The 20,687-nt window shown below is 38.0% G+C and overlaps 1 protein-coding gene across 1 annotated transcript in view; it reads left to right on the top strand.

Annotated features, from left to right (window-relative positions):
• HIBADH (3-hydroxyisobutyrate dehydrogenase) overlaps positions 1–20,687 on the top strand; it is a 122,339-nt gene that overhangs the window by 93,635 nt on the left and 8,017 nt on the right. Inside the window, exons 5-7 of the mRNA XM_065399147.1 lie at positions 10,351–10,484; positions 11,097–11,173; positions 20,254–20,410. Coding sequence (XP_065255219.1) covers positions 10,351–10,484; positions 11,097–11,173; positions 20,254–20,410 — 368 coding nt within the window. The remainder of the gene's footprint in view (positions 1–10,350; positions 10,485–11,096; positions 11,174–20,253; positions 20,411–20,687) is intronic.

Genomic DNA, 20,687 nt, shown 5'->3' on the forward strand with positions numbered 1-20,687 from the left:
AGCTGGCCGAGTGGTCAGGCAGTGGCTCCACAGTTCTTTCTGATCTGGTCATTCTGGAGGGGCGGTGTATGCGGTATGTCTCAATCCCTCCTGAGTGTCCCCTCCACTTAGGGTTCTGTTACGGCAGAGGGGTGGGGGAGCAAGGTAAGAGGACCTACGTCCCAGGGTCACAAAGGGGCATTACAGTGTCTGTATCTCTCATTGGTCCACCCCGAATTGCACTCCCCCTTAGGTTGGTTCCGATCAGGCTACGGCTCCTCTGTGTGGGGCGTAGTCACAGATTTAGGAGTATCTGTTTAGCCTGACAGTGGGATGCTGTCCTCTTGTTCCCAGGCTCTAGTGAGTTTCCAACTCCCACAGTTGGGGGGATCTGAATCACTGCTTTCAGAGTAGCCTTAACAATACCATAGCCATGCCCCTCACAGTTCCAGTCCTCATCCTCACTTCCTGCAGCTCCTTCCCCTGGGCTACCAGTACCCTTTTAGACTATCCCTTCACCTGAAGTATGCCCTTTAGCTGCTATGGGGTGGGACCTCCCTAAGCCAGTACTGCTCTGTGTCTTGCCCTGGTTTAGTGTGGGGTCCCTAAACCCTGTCATAACTGCCTCACTGCAGTATGATCTTACTGGGCTATCCTTGAAGATGGCTCTGAATCTTGGCATAATTGATGCCAGGAACATATCGCATCAGTTCTTTGCCAGTTGTACCATGTTCCTGTTCCCTGCTGGGTAAAATTCAAGGTGTTGCCTTTGATTTGTAAAGCCCTAAGACTTGGGCTCTGACTTTCTGAGAGACTGCCTTTCTTTCCACATACTGCCAAGGCAATTGTCATTTTAATATTTTGGAATATAGCACTGTAGATGTGCATGAGGATTTGGGCACCTGAGGTAAATGTCAGGCATTGGAGGTAAGGCAATAAATTCCAGAATTCAAATATGAACACTAATATTTTTTGTTAGGATTTGTATTTGACCAGGGAACTGGGAAGAACACTGGCATTACCTACTGATTTTAAATTATTCTGTACAGGTTTTAGGTATATACTATTTTAGGCATTACAAATGTAAAGGTAAAAGAATTTTCTTATACTTTGTCATCATAATTTATTTCCTTTCCTAGTGGAGCAGTAGCCTTTTTACCCTATTCGGCAGCTTTTCAAGCGCTGTAATCTCTCTCTCTGACATTACAGTGACCAGAACTGAACACAGTACTTTATAAATTGCAGCATACAGAACAACCTCATCATAACTTTCTTTGGGCTTGTATTTTGTCGCAGAAGCTACAGTAACTTCTACATATAGTTACCTTTTTGTGACCTATTTTCTTTGGCTAATAATTTCTGAGGTGTCAATGACTTCTTGAAAGCTTCTTGTAAATTTGTCATGACCTATTCCTTTCATATTAAACTTTCTTGACTATAGCTTCTGCTCTGTCTTTTGTACTGTAATTAGTAAGAATGCATATTGTTTTCTGTGTTTCAGCATCTCGATATAACATATATAAATTTAGTTGGAGGTTTTATTACTTTTTTGGTGTCCCTGACTAAGTTCATGTATTGATCCCTCCGTAATTTCACTCAACACTCCCTTTCAAAGCGTAAATCTTCTCATTAACCATTCCGATTTTGGTTTTATCAGTTCCTTATCCTTCCATATGCACCACCTTGGATCCCTGGTGGTGTTTAACTGAATCTCATCTGTGCCCTACAGGCACACACTGTATTACTGCAACACCCATATGGATCTATGGCTTATATCCATATATCCTTGTGATGCATGCACGCATGTGAAAGGCAATGCATTAGAGTCCCTGAATATCTCTATTGAAGTCAGTGGGGCTCTGAGCAGGCACAGTAGTTCTTCACTGATTATGATGCAGGATTAGGGCTTTAGACAGTATACATTATTTAGGAGAGGAATTGCTATTATCTTTTGTATTTGTACAGCACCTAACGTAGTTGGGCCCAATCCCGATTGCAATATAAGTATTAAGAGATGCAACATTCACTTCTGCATGCTTGTATATTTTTTTTAACATGCTTATAGAAAACAAAGTCAGATATTTTAATACTCCATCTCATGCTGGCCCACCCAGAACGGAGATGCTAACAAACTGAGCGCCTCATCCACACACGTTCTCCTTTTCAATCTGCTCTACTTTCATTCAAGTATCTGGTTTCTGGGGGTCCTGTTGGTAATGCACACTGTCCAATCCGGTCTTCCTTTTTATACTTTTCCATACTTGGAAGGAGGAGGTGGAGAGATTATTATTCTACTGCTGACACAGGAAGAATGAGAGTGGCTTGATGCAAAGGAAAATTACGTTCCCTGAGGATAACAAACAGAAGGAGATAAATTAGGAGAGAGGATAATCCTGTATATATGTACATTCCTTAATTTTGATTCAATTCTGCAAAATATGCAAAACTGAGCATTTAGAAGTATAATTAAACCATTCTAAACAAGGAGAAAATTAAAGCATTAAGATGTTTACTTTTTTAGACTTTAGAGTAATGCTTCATGAGTTGAGAATTCAGATGCACAAATTTTGTCATAAACAGGAATTATGGGCCATGGTGGGGAGATTGTGAAAAGAACCGCTTGCATCCCTTTGTCAGGTTTTTAAAAAAATACACCTATATCGTACTTACTTCAGTTCTTTAGATTTCAACACAGTCTGATGGTTCTGAAGTCAGAGCTGCTCACCTCTTACAGCGTTCTGTTGCTCCTTTCAGCAGAAGCTGGGCCATTGTGATATTTATCTGAATTCAAACAAGGCTAATTAAAAGAGCTGCTGACAGTTGTTGTGATTTGACTTTGACTGGAGCTTGATGGTCATTATGGGTAAATAATGAACCAGGTCTGCAAATGTAGCAGCTGCCAACTTGGGATAGAAGAGCAGCTATTGCTTCCAATTTAGGGATCTATCGACCGCTTCCCTTCTCCCTGCAGATCTTCTGCACAAAATGAATGTTTTCTGCTGCTGTGTTTTGTGGTTTCAGCTATTTCAGATATAGCCTATAATTTCCTCCTTAAATATTTAATTTAGCCCATTATTAGCTTTCACAGTTAACAACTTTTCTGAATTTTTTTAATGAAGATTTTTTTTGTGCACAATATAACTAGATAAACAATTGTCAGCATGTAGTTAGTTGACATGTTATCCAAGAATCTGCTAGTTAGTCTTGTCTTTGTGTAGACATATTTCAATAAATCATATAACTAGATTATTCTAGAAAAAGAAAAAGATATAAAGAGAGAGAGAGAGAGAGAGAGAGAGGCTTCCTTAACAAACTCTTTTTGTTAGGATCAGAATACTGAGCACTAAGACATACTTCTTCAAAGCACTGACCTAACCCTTAGTTTTCATTTTTGTTCAGACATCAATAGCTTATGAAATATTTTGATGCAGAGTTCTATTTATCAATACAGAGAAACTGCAGTGACTTTCATTAAGGTGCACTTGTGAATACATTGTCGCTTCATCATGAGCTTTGCCTTGTCCCATTAGCAAGCAGGAACAGGTGCATTAAAGGGAGAAAAAGGCAAATTGTAATTATAGATTAATATAACATTCTTGTAGAATTCCTACCATTATAAAAATAGCACAGAAATTTCAAAATCATAGTCTAGAATTTTATATACACCAGCACTATCCAGCATTTGTTCAGCTGCGATTAAAAGGGCTATGTGCATTTTGTAAAATGTAAGAACATTCTTGTGCATAGTGCATAATGCAGCAAAACTAGAGATCTTGCTGGGAGGAAATGATCCCAAACGTGCCCCTAAAAGACAAGTCTTGCTTTGAGAAATAATGATGAAAAATTGTCCATTTATGTGTGTCTGTGTTTCAGCAGAAACTAAACTCTGTATTGTCTGTAGAACCACCTCAATAGTTATTTGTGGGTATTTTTGTGTGTGCGCGCGCGCATGTGTGCATGTTGTTTCCATCCTGGATAAGGCCAACAATACGGTAACAAGGGGTTATGTTATGCTGGTTTATGTTAAACCAGATCACATCCTAACATGTGCAGAGCCATTCATCTGTGTCACCAAAACCCAGGAGAACATCTGACATGGACTCTGAAACAGAAACAGTGATCACTTACAAATCAAACATGGCACGCTCTAAACCGATTGTGCACGGCAATCTTTTCTAGAAAGGACAACTAATTGAACATGATAAAGTGTAAAGTTAATTAACACCCTTAAATTTGTTGATTACTTTCACGGGATTATATTGTTCGTTGAGTAGCAGCTTTCTGTCCCAGCTGTCGCCTTTTTAGCGCATGTCGCTGGTAAACAATAGAGACACCATAACAAGTCGTAAATGGTCCCTGTGACAGCAGCCCCTTGTGAGGCTGCATCTGTAGAAAATGATTAGAACAATTGCATTTTAAAGACGGCTCACATTGCAGCCCAGGTCCCATCGGCCCTCTTCTTTATCTCTTTTGATGGCAGACTGGTTAAAACCTTTAAGTTCTTTTAAGTAAATTAAGTGATTTACTGTGTTTAGTTATATAGCCATAAAATAGCTTTGTATGGCTGCCTTAGATGCTGATTTTATAATATTAAGACATATACTTACTTTTGTTGGAAATTCTAGGAGCATTCCTCTAACTTCCCAAGTCTGAGACATCCTAAGTCTATTTTTAGCAAACTAGTGGAAGAAAATGGTTCCCTTATTGTCTTTGTATGATTATGTGACATTTAATCTGCTATTGTACATATCAGAATTTAAATAATTTGCTTTTAATTTTGATTGAGGTTTATAACTGGCGTTTCCTCTAAGTGCTTTTTGTTTGGTTTGGTTTTGCATATAACAAAACAATGGTAACCTTCACAGAATTTTTCTTCCTGTATCTTGGTGCTTAGTGTATAACTTGTGCACTGCTTAAGACAAAGTTTTTCATGTGAGCTGGCAAGACTTTTAATAAGAATCACATAACCCTTAAAAGAAAACAAACACATGCAGCTCTCAAGTTAAGCCTATGTGAACGGCAGCAAAGAGATGACAAGAAGCTACTTGTTTTAGGGGATTATAGTCCTTTAACTGTATTTTTGCAAAAATACTGGAATAAGGAGCTAGTGTTCTCTTGCATTTTCCAAAGCATAACAGTCAAAGCTTAAACTCTCACACTAGAAGGTTTGACATTGTAAAACAGGAGAGGATTAAAACTCTAACCCTGTTTCTTTTTTGTTTTTAAATCTGTTTCAGATCATAAATTAGTTTTAAATACAACATTGTTCAATCCACTGTATACACAATAGAACAAGGAGGAAATAGTTATATATGCCTAAACCTCTCACGGTTCTAAAAGGCAGGGTGAAGGTGGGAGCTGCAGTCTCCAGAACAGTCACAGGATCATACAGTTTTCATAATCAATGGATAAGCTAAATTTAGTTTTTCTTTCTAACTTGTCAACAATAAAATCATTTACAAAGTGTGTGTGTGTGTGTGTGTGTGTGTGTGTGTGTGTGTGTGTGTACATACACAACACACAGCAAGACTCTGATTATCTTGGTATATTCACACCTCCTAGGTGCAATGGGAAGCTTTGTGTTTTCAACAATGTAACTGGATAATGCACACCCTTGGAATGTTGGTCTATTACTTTTTTTTAATGTACTATGTTTTGTTTGGGGAGAAGGTGAATGGTGCTCTAAAATAAGAGCAAATCATTTACATGTAAATGCAATCGGTTATTTTTTCAGTGATTTTCAGTTCACATTCCTAAATAATAAACAAGCAGGGTATTATCAAATTGTTCTTACCATTGCAAATGTTTGGAGAGTGCTGGTTGTAAAAAGCCTAGCTCCTAGAGCTGGAAATACTGCCATACCAGTAGGCCTTATGCACACCTCATGATTTTTCAAGATATAAGATGCTGTGAGGTTTAAAAAAATGAGGCTAAATTAATTGGGAGAAATGGGTGTTTGGGGGATTACTGATTAGCTACAGAGCTTTTCACTTGCAGGTCACTTAGCACAAACCTGTTCCAGGTCAGTAGTGACCTGACTGGCCCAGGTCAGTAGTGACCAGTTACCATTACCATCTGAAGGCTCTTGGGCCCCAGTGAAATGAGCTGGTGTTCTCCATCTTGAAGGGGGGTTCCAAAGAGGATGAAGTTCGGCTGTTCTCAGTGGTGGCAGATGACAGAACAAGGAGCAATGGTCTCAAGTTGCAGTGGGGGTGGTCTAGGTTGGATATTAGGAAAAACTGTTTCACTAGGAGGGTGGTGAAGCACTGGAATGGGTTACCTAGGGAGGTGGTGAAATCTCCATCCTTAAAGGTTTTCAAGGCCCGGCTTGACAAAGCCCTGGCTGGGATGATTTAGTTGGGGTTGGTCCTGCTTTGAGCAGGGGGTTGGACTAGATGACCTCCTGAGGCCTCTTCCAACCCTAATCTATGATTCTGTGATCCAGGTTTTAGTGGACAAGTGTCCATATCACCACTTTTGACACTAATTGACTACACCTCTGGCAGTCTGAATAGGGGATCATGGAAACTGAACTAATTCTCACCCCATAGGTGGCCCTTCTAGATATGGCTGAGGTACATTGCATAACAATGTTGCTGCTACTACCTAATGTTGTACCCGTTCGGTGTACAAATAGAGGACTTCAGACTCCAAAGCTGTCAGTCCAACACCTTACAGGCAACTAGATAGAGAGACCCTGACATACCTACCTCCATTCCGCCAGGTTGTACCCCTCTTCTGGCTCCTGCAGAACATCTTGCTATGGTTCTGGCTGCAACATTTCCCCACTTCTACTCCCTCTATGCACACTCTATCTATGACTCTATGAAATTGTGAGACATCCCCATCAACCTTCAACTGACAGCGGCCAAGAGAGCCATCTACCAGTCCAGGAGGTGGAAGCTTGATGGGGAGGCTCTCTGAGAATGTGTGTCTTATTTTTATTCCCTGGTCAATTCTCTTCTCTATGCAGAGTTTCTCTGGGTGACCTCTGCTCACTCCTTGGTTTCCTTCAGGGAGCAGTGAGTGCTGTGTGGGGTTCTCTGTTCAGTGTCCCCATACAGTTCCCTCATTTTAAACCTTTGACCTCCGCCTCCATTGCTGTTTTATCATTTTGTTGTTCCCAGTGTTTAGTTGATTCCTAGATCTGTGGTCCCTCCCGTGTTTAAGGGAGTAGGTCTTTTGTTCTAGAGGGCTCCGCCTTCAGGATTTCAGATTGGCCCATACCTTCCAGCAGCAATAAATTATCTTAAATTTTAAATTTTAATTTGTTAATATTTTTGTTGTAGGAAAAATGTTTTCTCTCTCTCTGTTCTGTACTGTTATAGTCATGTGACTATATGGTAAGAAAAGTAGAATATGGGGCAGTGTGCTAAATTGGTTCCCGATTCTGCTTTGCATTCTGTTATCAGGACTTCAGTAAGACTTCAGAGAAACGGAAGCAACTCTAGAAAAACCCAGTGCAGTATTGGGACCTTGTGGGTCAAATGATGTTGGCTCGCTGGAGGGGAGAATCTTACAAGTGAAATCTTGTACTGATCACAAATGTAATTTCTTATCAGCCATTCCCTAAGGACCAATGCTCCTCCTTTAAATTCAAGACACTGTACCTCCTTCATGCTCTCTCCTCAAGTAGTGTTAAGAACTATAGTGCTGATATTTTATTATACTCCAAAATAATGAAATGAAATTAGTGGTGTGCATGTCCTTATGCCCTCTTGCTTCCATTTGGAGCTGAAGTCACAACATCTTGAGGTTGAATTAAGCACAAATTACCAATACTGTGTGTTTGCTGGATTGCTTGTTTGTTTCTGATCAGTTGGCTGACAGTTGGTGAGGAATCTTGATGGAAAAACCCATCATGATATAAATGGTTTTTTGTTTTTAAAAGTAGATATTTCCAAGGCTTCCTCATTATAAAACAAATTCTTTTTCTTTCTTTTGCTTAACTAATTTAATTTTTTGTATTTGAAATGTAAGCATTTGAATGAGTGAGAGAGTACAGCTGTCAAAAGATTAACCAGCTGAAAACTATTGTCAGCATTAATTTTGCTCTAATAAATGACTCTCTGAAGCTATTTAGCAGTCTGTAATCTAGATACAAGGCTATTGACCTATGATGGATAGTGTTGGATTTTGTTTGTAAGCTTTGACTTAAATTGTCCACTTAATTTGCTGCAGGTCAGATCACAGGATCAGTAATAAAGGTCGTGATGTGGTTTGCATAAAAATAGCTAGAGGAACAGGATGAAAATCATTGCAAAGCATTTATTAATGTAGTGATCTTTGCAGACATGTTGCATGGTAAATTAATAGCCAACAAGATGACAATTATTTGTTCACTTAGGCACCAAATCCAGGCTCCTGTCCCTGTCCCAAATTTTTGGGAGTGGGCATTGGGAGTTACATGAAGAGAGAAGGTGAGAGGAAATCCTCTATCCAATGGCTGAGAAGTGGTGGCTGCAATGCTGAATCTTTGGAGTTTATAATGTTGGGAAGATCTTTACAGTGGTGGATACTCTGGCAGTGCCACACTGTTAATAAACCTATGATGCCCATCTTACTACGGAGATGGGCTCTACAGACAAAGGCAGTCCAACCCCCTACTCCAGACCTGCAGTACAGCACAGGTTCCATTGCCTTGGGGCCTTTTGCACCTGCAGAGGTAGGGGCATGACTTACTGGGAGAGTGGATCAAGGTAGTGCACTGCTACAGACCAATTCATCAAAACCTCTGCATTGTAACTGGGTTTTCAGTTATTGTGGTGGTTTTGCCATGGATTTCATAAGTGACCCTTTTAAAAAAAGTCAAATGCTTCCGTGTAGTAGGAAAAACTAAATGGAGCAAGTGTCCCATTGAAGGTCATTTTAAAAGAAGGATTTTTGCTCTGATGGCCTTTTCAGGTTAGTTTTTACAAAGGTAATGCTGATTTGCCTTAGGCTATAAGCATTTTGGGATTGTATCTTCATATGTTACAACATCTAGCACAATGAGGCCCGATGCCAATTAGACCTCTACTACTACTGCAATCAAACATTTAATAATAGTTGTTATCGTAACTAATTGGTTAAAAGCTGTATGGACCCTAACGGAAAGACACAATTTGATTTTTTGCAGAAACAAAATAGTTAAATGTGGAAGAAAAATGAATTCCCTCACTTGGATTTTTTTATTTGTAAAAACACGAACTGCTTGAATATATTAAATTCAGAAGTAGGCCATTACTTGCAGCAGTCTGTTCTAATAGGCCAAGGTTCGATGCATAGCGTAGACAATTTATGGTGTCTAGGTTCCTAGCTGTATTGCAAAATGAATTGTAAAGCTAAGTTGCTAATCACTTTTCCAAGTAGTCTCCTTGGGCCAAATTCACCTGGCAGTTACATCCATTAAAATCAGTTTTGGCTGGGAGAAGGGGTTGAAGAGGATGCAATTCACATCAGAATTGTTTATTTCCTCATAGAACAAAAGATATCATAAGCTAAAACTTGATGTATTGCCATTTTGAAATTCTGTAGCCAATGAATTATCATCTTTGTTTGCTGACCCTTGATAAAGGTGGGACAGATTTATAGGAATGAAGTTGTAAATATTGTGTGTGTTTAATCATTTTTTCCCCTCTGCCTGTTTAAACTTTTTTACATTGCTATGCAATACATTTTTCCCTTATAAATTATATATGGGAAATTGGTCTCAAGTTCCCTTAATTCAGAGAAATAGATCTTCTATTTCTGATTAGAAGTATGCAAAATATTTGTAACGAAATGTTAATATACTTAAAAAAAAATCAGATGTTGAGCCTTTTTTGTCTTTGTTTTTTGGATTTCATTATAAATTTGAAAACGGGCCAACTTTTCACAAAGTTTACTAAGTTATGTAATAGTCTGATCAAAAATGATCTTGTTTTTGAGCAAAGATCGCTTCCCATCAATAACCTGCAGGATTGTGTTGTTGATTCCAAAATAGTCATTTCTTTAGAAACTTAAAATAAAGTTAAATTCAGAGAGATGCGGAATTGCACAAAATGGTGACTATATTTTTATGTGAAACTATACAAAATTAAATTTTGGAATTTCAAGTAAGTTTGATGTATGACTATACTTTACCTCTCGGCATTAATACAATGTTCAAAAAACAACAACAAACTCTCCAGTAATTTTAGATGAATACTTTGCTGGGTTTATACATATACCCTGATTACGTGTTTAAGAATCAAGGTCTTGATCCTGCAGAAACTTAAACCCAAACTTAACTTTGCACATGAATAGTACTATTGACTTCCATGGGATTATTCACAAGTACAAAGTTAAAGACATGAGTGTTCTATCCTTTAAAAGGTTGGTATTGAATCTAATGTTTTCCTCTCAATTCAGGTGTTGGAGCTGCTCGAGCTGGGAACCTTACGTTCATGGTTGGTGGAGTGGAACAAGAGTTTGATGCTGCCAAAGAACTGCTGACATGCATGGGTTCCAATGTGATCTACTGCGGAGAGGTTGGAACTGGACAGGTAATGCTTGCTGAATGTTTGGTATTCAATCAGCCTGGCCTTTCCCTTTTTGTTACCATATTTGTCTTCCATTTTAACCCAATTCCCTTTAATCTACCCCAAGTAAATTATCTAGAACCAGAATCCACAATGAAATTCAGTATAAGATGGTGGTATCAGCAAAAAGGTGCAAATTCTTCTACAAAATATCTCATGGTACCATTACCCAGCATCTTGGCTTGGTAACCAATAATACACATCTGAACTAGCATTTTCTCAATTTGGCTTGTTAAGATTGTACTTTTCGGTGGTCACAATTTTTTTTAAAAAATTTATGCAATAGAAATAGATTTATGGTATAGTCTGAAAGAGTAGGTAGCCCACACACTCAAAGCAAAGCAAGCGGAGTTACTGTGCTAGCAAAACAAAAATATTTCACACTATCTGAAGTATCTATAGGTCAACCTTCATTGACCTGATGCTATAGTACATTGGTACTTACAGGTGTTACATTTAGGGAAAGGTTGTTTAAACATATACAGTCAAAATCCCGTTGGAGCTGGGTGAAAAAAAATCCTATGTGATATCTACATGGAAACGGAGAATCTTACTAGGTATTTAATTTATTTTCAGGCTGCGAAGATCTGCAACAACATGCTCTTAGCTATCAGTATGATTGGAACTGCTGAGGCTATGAATCTTGGAATCAGGTTTGTTGGATTTTATGTGTTTTTATATTAGCAGTTTTTATGTGCAGTGCTGGTTGACTTTTTTGTGGCTAGAGAATGATGATCAGAAGAAATAGATGAGATTCTGCCAGAAAAAAGGTAGAAGTGTTTCATTATTAGAATGCAATAAGGCTTATTTATTTGACCAAGAGTAGGACCCTTGAGAACATGAACGTTCTTTGCAATGGCCATAAAATATTACAAATATCTAAAGTTACATTATATTTTTTCTATGATGTCTCAGTTTCTTCTGTTGTGATGATACATGCACTATAAAATGTAAATGTACTCAGAAAACATGGAGGTATATTTGTTTGAAGCATAGGCTAATGTACCGTGTATCACAAGTGTTATGCTCCCACATGGCTCCATTTGGCTTTATTTGCCCCAAAATGTGCTAAAAAGAAACCTCTAGCATTTTTTCATATCTCAAAAGAAACTAGGATGCAGTCATAAAATGTCAATTTACCCTCCTGTCAAACTTAACTACTATTGTTTCTCATGCTAATCATCACAGGTACTTACTTGTGAAAAATTCAAAATATATTCCATTACTTTACTTTAACTATTTCCTGTTTTAAAAACAACATTTTTCTGTAACAGGTGATGTATCTAACTTGTAGGTAGCAACATTTTGAGATATTTAAATTTCTAAAACCAATTTTTCTTTCATTTTAAAGTATTCATTTTGTTAGAAATTTTTACGTTTCCAGTCCTGTGTGAGCCTCTACATGTAACAAGCCATTTAATTAAACTTTGCAATATTTTTACCTTTGATTCCCTTGCCCAAGCTTACATCAATAGAAATACCGTTTGTAGGTTTATAAATAGAAAAGTCTGTGCTTCTGAGAAGATTATCCTGTAAATGCATAGATTCTTAGGGTTTTCATGAATTATTCATCTCTTTAGCTACACCTTTACAACCGCCGACTAGAAACTACAGATACTGCAGATATTTGTCAGTTCACTATTGCATGTCCTACTGTGGTTTCTGATATAAACTACAAAACCAGTAAGAGGGCTTCAGAAATTTAAATAAATAAAAAAATGCATATGCACACGCGCGCACACACACAGTCACACAAAAGGCAGGGTAATGGATTCACATTTCCTCTTAATTACCATATCAAGATGCAGTTGTTTTATTGAATTGCCCTTGTCTCAGATGTTAGACTATCTTGACCTATTAAGTTGTCATGTTGTAATTGAGATAAAAGAGGAATTTGCTTTGCATCAGTGCTAATTGGTTTATCAATATCCTGTACCATTTACATTTTAAAATTGAGTGTCTGTACGATAGATAGTGAAGCATATCTGTACCAAGCCATAATAAAATTGGTAGGATTGTATACAACTATTATAATTCAGGATGGTAAAGCTGTATCATGGTCAGTTTTAAGTGTTGGTTCACTTAATGAAAAATCAGTTCCATATGACTTCGTTATATTTTTGTCCACATTTCTAGGGATTATTTTACTTGGTTTGTTTTTGTTTTTGTTTTATTTTAAGAGGCCTTGAACACAAATTCTTGGCATCAAATCCCATGTGAAACTAATAGGTGTTTGCAGCCGCTATAGCCTGCAAGTGTCTGGATTGTCTTATTACAGGTTAATTTTTTCTCTCAAGAGTGTTGAGTGAATTTGGGTTGTATGAAAGTAGCATTTTAGTGAAGGCAGGCACTGTGCAAGCTTCCCCACCTCACAGCAACAGTAATGCAGCTCAGCTTGACCTGCTATTCCTATACTGGGCATTGCTTGAGTACAGACTGTTCATCATACCAAATAACATGAGGGTTTGTTATATAGGCCCTAATGAAAGACCATTGAAGTAAATGGTAGTCTTTCCATGGGCATTAATGGGCTTTGGATCAAGCTCATGGAGGGCACCTTTTCCACTTTAAACAAAAGTAGGATTTTTCCATAGGTGAAATTCTTGTGTGTATAAATCCATTGTGTGACCTAGTCTCGGTATTCCAAGTTATGGAGGTAGTGTCCTTCTTCAAAACAACTTGCCTGACTCGGTTTAATCACAGTTAATTGACATGATGCTGAGCACAATTTGTTGCAGTCTATACTGGCCACTAGGTTGTGGTCATCATCATCATGATGTCATCTAATTGGATTATTCCCCACAGTGTTCAAACGGGATGAAGTTGTTTATTGTAGATAAGCCCAAAGGATGGCAGTGGCTGGGGTTAGAGAAGTGGAAATCTGAGTGCAACTAATTAAGTTGACAAGTGTCTGGCATTGAAAGTCCAACTTCTGGCAATGGAGAAAGCTTATTGGTAGCTTTACTAACTTGAAACTGCTAGGGATTTTTTGTGTGTGTTGGACAGGGAAGGTTGGCTTTTGAGCAGGGGTGCGAAGGAACAAGAAAATGTCCAGCAGAAAAAAAGAAATTGAATACACAAATGAAAACATCCTGTAACCAAACAAGGTAACTTCCCCGGGTTTCTCTTTCCTAGAAGAAAGATACTTCATTAACACAAGCCCTCATATTTGGGCTTGTGTTAATGAACTTCTGCTCCACTACAGAATTTGCCAACAGTGCTGCATCTCTTTCATTTTCTTACAGGCAGAGAGTCTCTTTATATTCATTTAGAATCACTAAAACAAGAACTTCTCTTATTTTCTATGAGATTTACATATGTATTTTTGAAATGACAGATTTGTTCCATAATACAGTATACTGAGAGCTTCCCCAATTGGTCAGGGGTGATGGAACCATTTGTAGAGTGGGGGTGCTGAGTCATTGAATCAAACTGTAAACCCTGTATATAATGGAATCCACTTCAAGCTAGCACCCCTAGTTCGAGCACCTATGAAATTGGTATCAGTGAGCATACATTTCTCAGTAGTAAACTCCCACAAAAAACAGTATCCCAATCACTACAGGACTGCTATATTTATATTCAATTTGCTCCTCTGGGTTTTTTTTTTTTTTTTTAATTAAAAGGGTGGGAACCATATTTCTTCTTGCATGATAACTTCATTTACAAATGAAGATGGCTGTTTTTATTAGAAGCGTTTACTTCTTAGTTAGTTTCAGATTTATAATTTGGATTTTTAAGTGGCTTTTATTTGTTTTGATCATTGAGTTCTGGCAATTCTTAAAATTGTTGAATTGCCTTTTTAATTTATTTTTTTCTATTCACTCTATGGCCCTTTATGAATGTTGATAATAAAAGGTAGTAGAAAGATGTATGGCAAAAATACTGGAAAGTAACATACATTTTGATTTAGAGCTTTTCTTTTCCTAGTTTAGTGCTGCAGTCTGATAGTGAAAGTCTCTAGTACGAGAGAGGTTTAGCATGTGTGTGTGGATGTACATGCATGTAGGAACATATGAGTGTATAAGTATATTGCTATAAGCTATATTGGTGCCAAAGCAATAGACAGAATGCACCTAAATTTCATTAATGAGAAATTAAAATATATATTGATACTGTCAGCAACCTCAGATTACTTTTTCTCTTCTTCTTTCTACCTGGATTGCTGACCATCTCAGTTTGTAGTGGCCTCCTTTTATTTATCTTTGGGTTCTCAGGTAAAAAAATGAAGTATTAGCAAGATAAAGCTTGAAAATTTAAAGAAACTATTGTGGATATTTAACTTGCAACTAAGTCATGTGGAGATTGCTGCTGCCTGCAATGTAGTTGGGAGTCCTTTCTGGGGCTGCCTGCGCAGTCTTAGGGTATGTCTGTACTGTAATTAGGCACTCATGGCTGGCCTGTGCCAGCTGACTTCAGCTTGGGCTAAGGGGCTGTTTAATTACAGTATAGAGGTATGGGCTCAGGCTCAAACTCTGTGACCCTCCCACCTCACAAGTCCTAGAGCCTGGGCTCCAGCGCGAGCCCGACTGTCTACATTGCAGCTAAGCAGCCCCTTAGTCCAAGCCCCACGTGCTTGAGTCAGCTGGCGTGGGGCAGCCGTGGGTTTTTAATTGCAGTGTTGACATACCCTTAAAGGAGAACCCATGTGGTGGTGACAATAGGTAGCACAGGATTTTATAATTAGTTTGGGAGCTAGAGAGCCACAAAAGAGCTACAAGGTTTGTCTGTATCAGACGTCTTCATAAAGAATTCCCTTTATATTCATTACAACCAAGTCCAGTCTCCTGTCTACCATGAGAGAGACTACAGTGGCCACCACAAGTGTAGCAAAAGATTCTTTTTTCTCCTATAGAGTTTTATTATGGGCCAGGTTATGCCTGGCTGCTTTGTGGGTGTGCAAGTGGGTCTGAAGACACAAGAATTTCCTCCTCCTTTTGTGCCATTGTTTAGCAGCCAAGCACAGTTGTAGTCCTTGCACTCCAGTCTCTGGATTGCTGTCTCCGTATGCATCTGTGGGGCACAAGGTGGAGCTGAGGGGGTGGGAAGGACAATCACAGAAGAGCTGGGCAGGCATACAGGAAAGAAACATGCTATGCCCCCCTGTGGGGATGTAGCACTGGGTGAACACTGGGAAATCTTGGAAGGAATGGCTGGAGACACCTAGATCGCACTCTGGGGCAGTGTGACTATGCTGCCCTCGATGTGGGTCTGTACCTAAATGGCATGATCGAGCCCTGTGTGAATATTAATATTCCACTCAGGGTACGTGGATAATAAAAACCACGCTGGTGTACACATTTCTACTAGTGATGGGCGAGTCTCAAAAGCTTCTGTCTGAATAATTATCTGAAATATCAGATGCTGCTTACCCAAAGCACCTCAGGCTGGAAATTTCTCAAGAGTTTAGCTACTTCCTAGTCTCATTCAGGGAATCCCAGAACTGCCTTTCTTGGGGGGGGTCTCACTGCTGATTTGTTACTGCTACAGACTGAAACAGGGAAGAAGTCTGTGAACATTTTAAAATACGTTGGTAAAGACTTTTTTCAAACTTCAATGAATGTGGTTGGGTTTTTAACAGTGCTTAGAATTGTTCTTATTTTTATCCAGATCTGTGTGTCCATCTTTAGTTTCTACCTCCCTGGTAGCTCATTAGTATTTCTGTTGAAGATGCATTGATTTGACACAGCAATTGTTTTTGCGTTACATTATTAATAATGTTGGGATATTGGCTGCTTTCTCTGTGTCTGGAAGAACATTTTGGCAATTGTAAATGCACACGCGCGTGCACATAGTCTTGCCACGTCCAGTGGCAAGTTATTATGGGGACTGACAGACTGTCATCATTTTGATAGCTTGAGCAGTATATCTCTGGAACAGCAATGGAGCTCTTATGCAGAAAGTATCATATGTTCCTAGCCAATTTACAGGGAAACAGCAATAACATTTTATCATGGTTGAGAGCCCAGTAGCTGCTTCCTATTAAACTTGCCCTTTCAGATACCTGTCTTGGATTAATTTGTTGATTTCAAATGGAAACTCAGTCTTCTCCACTGAAGCATGACTTTCTAGGATAGACTCTCACTGAATGACAATTACTGTATATTCTAGCTGGTTTCAGACCATTACAAGCTTTGAGCGCAGTGGAAGACAGAGGACTTCTTCAGTAACTGATTTTAATACATGTCTAATTTTAACTGTCAGTTATATATGCACCAGTAGATGAATTCTCAGAAAGATGAAATGCAAAACACTTCTAACTTGCTCTTTTTAATGATACACTTGCTGCCAAAAAAAAAAAAAAAAAAAGTATTGCAGGTCTTCTGAAGTGAATCTGCATGGTGCATAAGAGCATCAAAGTTTAAAAAATAGAGATTCAAACTGACACACAAATCTTTTCCCCCACCACAAGCAAAAATCTTTTTACATTGCCTTTTCAGATCTAGTGCTGAAAATTCATTCAGTGTATATTTACAGTGTCTGTATTTTTAAAATATATTTTGTTCAAGGAACTGACTGGAATGCTACGAGGACAATACTCATTTTGGGGGGAGGGATTATATGCATTTTAAGATTTCGCCCCTTCCTTCCCACCCCAGTCTTGCAGTGTAAACTCCATTGGAAGCTGTAGCTAAGGTCCAGTGGAGGTGCTGCGCTGCTGAAGGGACTTATCCTGGAGACAGAACAAACAAACAAACAAACCAGTGTGCTGTGTGGCTGAGAGATCAGGAGTCCTATATGTTCTTAATATTCTTTTTAGTCAATGTTCCAATGTACAACTTATTTGGATGAGAACACTTTCAATAATACTTTTATTCATAAAGTGCTCCTTGCTGAGGCCTTTGATGCACTATAAAAGATAAAACATGATTAAAATGCAATCAAAACATAATGGTGGGGGGGAAATACTTTCAATTTAAATATCAAATCAAATTAAATAAAAATTGAAAGCTCAATTCAAAAAGGAGGGAGAGGGGAGGATAATAAGGCCCTGATCCAAATGAAGTCAATAAGAAACTATCCACTGACTTCCATGGGCTGTAGCATCAGGTCCTAAATATGGGACTAACAGTGGTAATTCTAAAAAGCACCTTTGAAATATTGGGTATTTTTAAAAGGAGGAGGGAATAGCTAAGACATATTTCCAAGGGAGCAGGATCCACACCTTAGTACCCACCATATAAAGTGTCATTTTATATTTGAGAAGTTGTAACTTATCAATTTAAAATGTAACATTTATTTATTTATAAATTCCACTAATAAATGACCCTTAATCTCCCATAAATTAAATATTGCATGCTACAAACAAAGATTCCTATGATTAGTTTGGATACATTGCTGATCTGTTGTTGCTACAATTAAAGAATTGGTGCAAAGAGGAGGAACCTTCTCTTTGTGAGAATGTAAAACCAATGCAGGATTAAGGCATAAACTAACTAAGCTACAGTTTAGGGCCTCGCAAATGAAAAAAACTCTAAAAAAGAAAAAGACGACTCCATTTCAAATTTTATCAAAATTGGTTGATAAATAAAGGAGGTATGGGAAAAAGAAGATTCTCTCTAAATATACACATTTTTGTTCAAATATGACAAAAATATACACATCTGGCTACACAAATACCCTTACCCTACCCTTATCCTTCAATGATTGTTCATTATTGACAGGCGGGAGGCCAGGGCTGAGAAAAAAACTATAATTGCACTTGTAAAATTAGTATTTCTACAAGTAAATCTGCTATCAGTCTCCTAAGGCAGCATTTTGCTGGCCAGCTGCTACTGGTAAAATTCTGACCTGCCTTCATAATTTATTTAAATAAATAAATAATCTCACTGCTGATAAAATCGGGAAAAATGTGAGGTTGGAGACAGCAGTGTTGTGAAGCAATTCTGCCAAACTCATACTCTGATGGGACTCATCCTAGGAGAGACGTCATGTATAGCGTCCCCCTTGGCTGGTAATAGCTGGAAGGCCGCCATCTTTTGTTCACGGTCCAGCATGCTCAGTCATATAGTGCCTTCGGTCCTGTTTTTCTTCGTTTTCTTAAGTGTTAGTGTGTTCTTTCTTCTTTTGATCTGTACATACATACAGTTGTGTATTTTAGTGCGGACGACGCTTTCTGCTTCATGCACTATCCGTTCTTCACATGATTGAGTTTGCAGGTGATCATCTTATAGACTTGGGTCGAGTGGATCTTGAGGAGGATAAATTTTTGTTGGCTTCCTTCCATCAGTTTCGGGAACCTTCACTGTATTTTTATAGCACGGCAAAAGAAAAATCGCAACAATTCTTTTTTTTTTTTTTTTTTAGCGAAAATTAAATTGGAATAAACATTTGTAAATATATTTTATATATAGTCTGGATAAACTTTGTATTTCCCTATCAAAATAAATCATATGTTTTTTTTTTCATTTATTCATATGAAAAGAAGGATACTTTTCCTTATTTATGGCTTTAAAAATTATATATCCTCTCTTGTTTTCCTGTGAGAACTTTTGTGTTTATATATTCAGTGTCCTTTCTATGAAAAAAAAATGAATTTATTATTTATGTTCGGGAGCTGCTTACACTTGACATAGCTTAGGGCCTCAGAATGTCGTAATCCGGCCCTGGGTAAAACTGACTTGGAATTATGGTATGAAACATATTTTATGTTTAGTCTTGTCAGTTTTCCTGCAGGAAGTATATGACTATAGTAGGTTGTGAAGTCTCTTTCAAAAATTCTTGTTCTGCTTTGCATTAGGAGATATAGGAGATAATTGTGTCTGATTTCTTTTTTCATGGAGAGTGCAACTGAATATAAATAGAACCTTTAAAAAATATTGCTACCAATTATTGATATAAATGCAATTGGTGTAAAATTACATTTGCAACTTGATATTCAGCAAAAACGCAAAATAATAACAGGTCTAAAAACTCAATGTGTTAAAGTAATATCTTGACTACATTTCTTTGAAAGTCCACAATGAACAGCAGTTTATGCCATCAGCTCAGTGATAGAACAAATGATGTTTCTGCTCGGACAAGCTTTGTTTTATCAGGATCAGTAACCTTATCAGCAGTTGACCCAGAACTATAATGCATGTCTGTGAACAGATAGAGAGCATATGTCACAGTTTCATGCAGACTTGCTTCCTAAGCAAGAGTGGATAATGAAGATTTAATAATAATAAAAACTAGTTTGCAAATGTGAACAACAGTAAATGTTTTTTAAAAGGGATAACATCTTTCAGTCTCCTTATTGTTAATATTACATTGCTTGCATTAACGAGTAAATATATACCCATAAATTCACCAAAACATACTTCCATAATGCACCTTTTATTTGCCAATACTTAGTTTTGAAATAGTTCATCCAGTTTCTAAGATAATCATTTGGCTGTAAGGGTATGAAGACAAGTATACAGTAGCATGTGGAAGAACTGAAAACTTCTTTTGGTAATAGGCATACAAGAGAACTGCTATTCTCAGATGGCCTTTATTTTGCTTGCATTTTCAGGTGAAAGGTCTTTTCATAGAGCAGAAGGCAGAAGCTTTGAAAACTTATTGCTTAAACAATTGATTGATGGCCTTTAATTTAAGATAGGGGATCCCCTCCCCCCATATCAATACTCTATCATTTTTCTTGACTTATAATAAAGGGAGAGAAATGATAGTGTGGTCCTAGCATATAAAACAAGTCACCCATATCTTGTGCATTTTGACATTAATACTTCTCTTCCTTGACCTTTGACAGGTTAGGGCTTGACCCGAAACTGCTGGCTAAAATCCTAAATATGAGTTCGGGCCGTTGTTGGTCAAGCGACACTTACAACCCTGTTCCAGGAGTAATGGAAGGAGTACCCTCTGCTAATAATTACCAAGGTGGCTTTGGAACAACGCTCATGGCTAAGGTATATAAATATAATCATAAGTATAGAAAGAACTGTTTTATTGTTCTTGAGTGTCAGAATACATGAGAAATGTGTCTATGTTGTGGGAGTGGTCTCCCTGAATATCATTGATCGCTTATACCACACTGCTAATGGTGTACCACACTTCCAGCGGACACTGGATGGAATGTGATGTTCTTCCCTCAGTTAAAATTGTTAATGGTGTTTGGAATTATGTGCACTCCTGGAGAGGACCACACATTACTGTAGCTCTGAATTATCAGCTGAGTCCTTGATA

Source organism: Emys orbicularis, chromosome 2 (assembly GCF_028017835.1).
Source record: "Emys orbicularis isolate rEmyOrb1 chromosome 2, rEmyOrb1.hap1, whole genome shotgun sequence".
NCBI classification, from domain to species: domain Eukaryota; kingdom Metazoa; phylum Chordata; order Testudines; family Emydidae; genus Emys; species Emys orbicularis.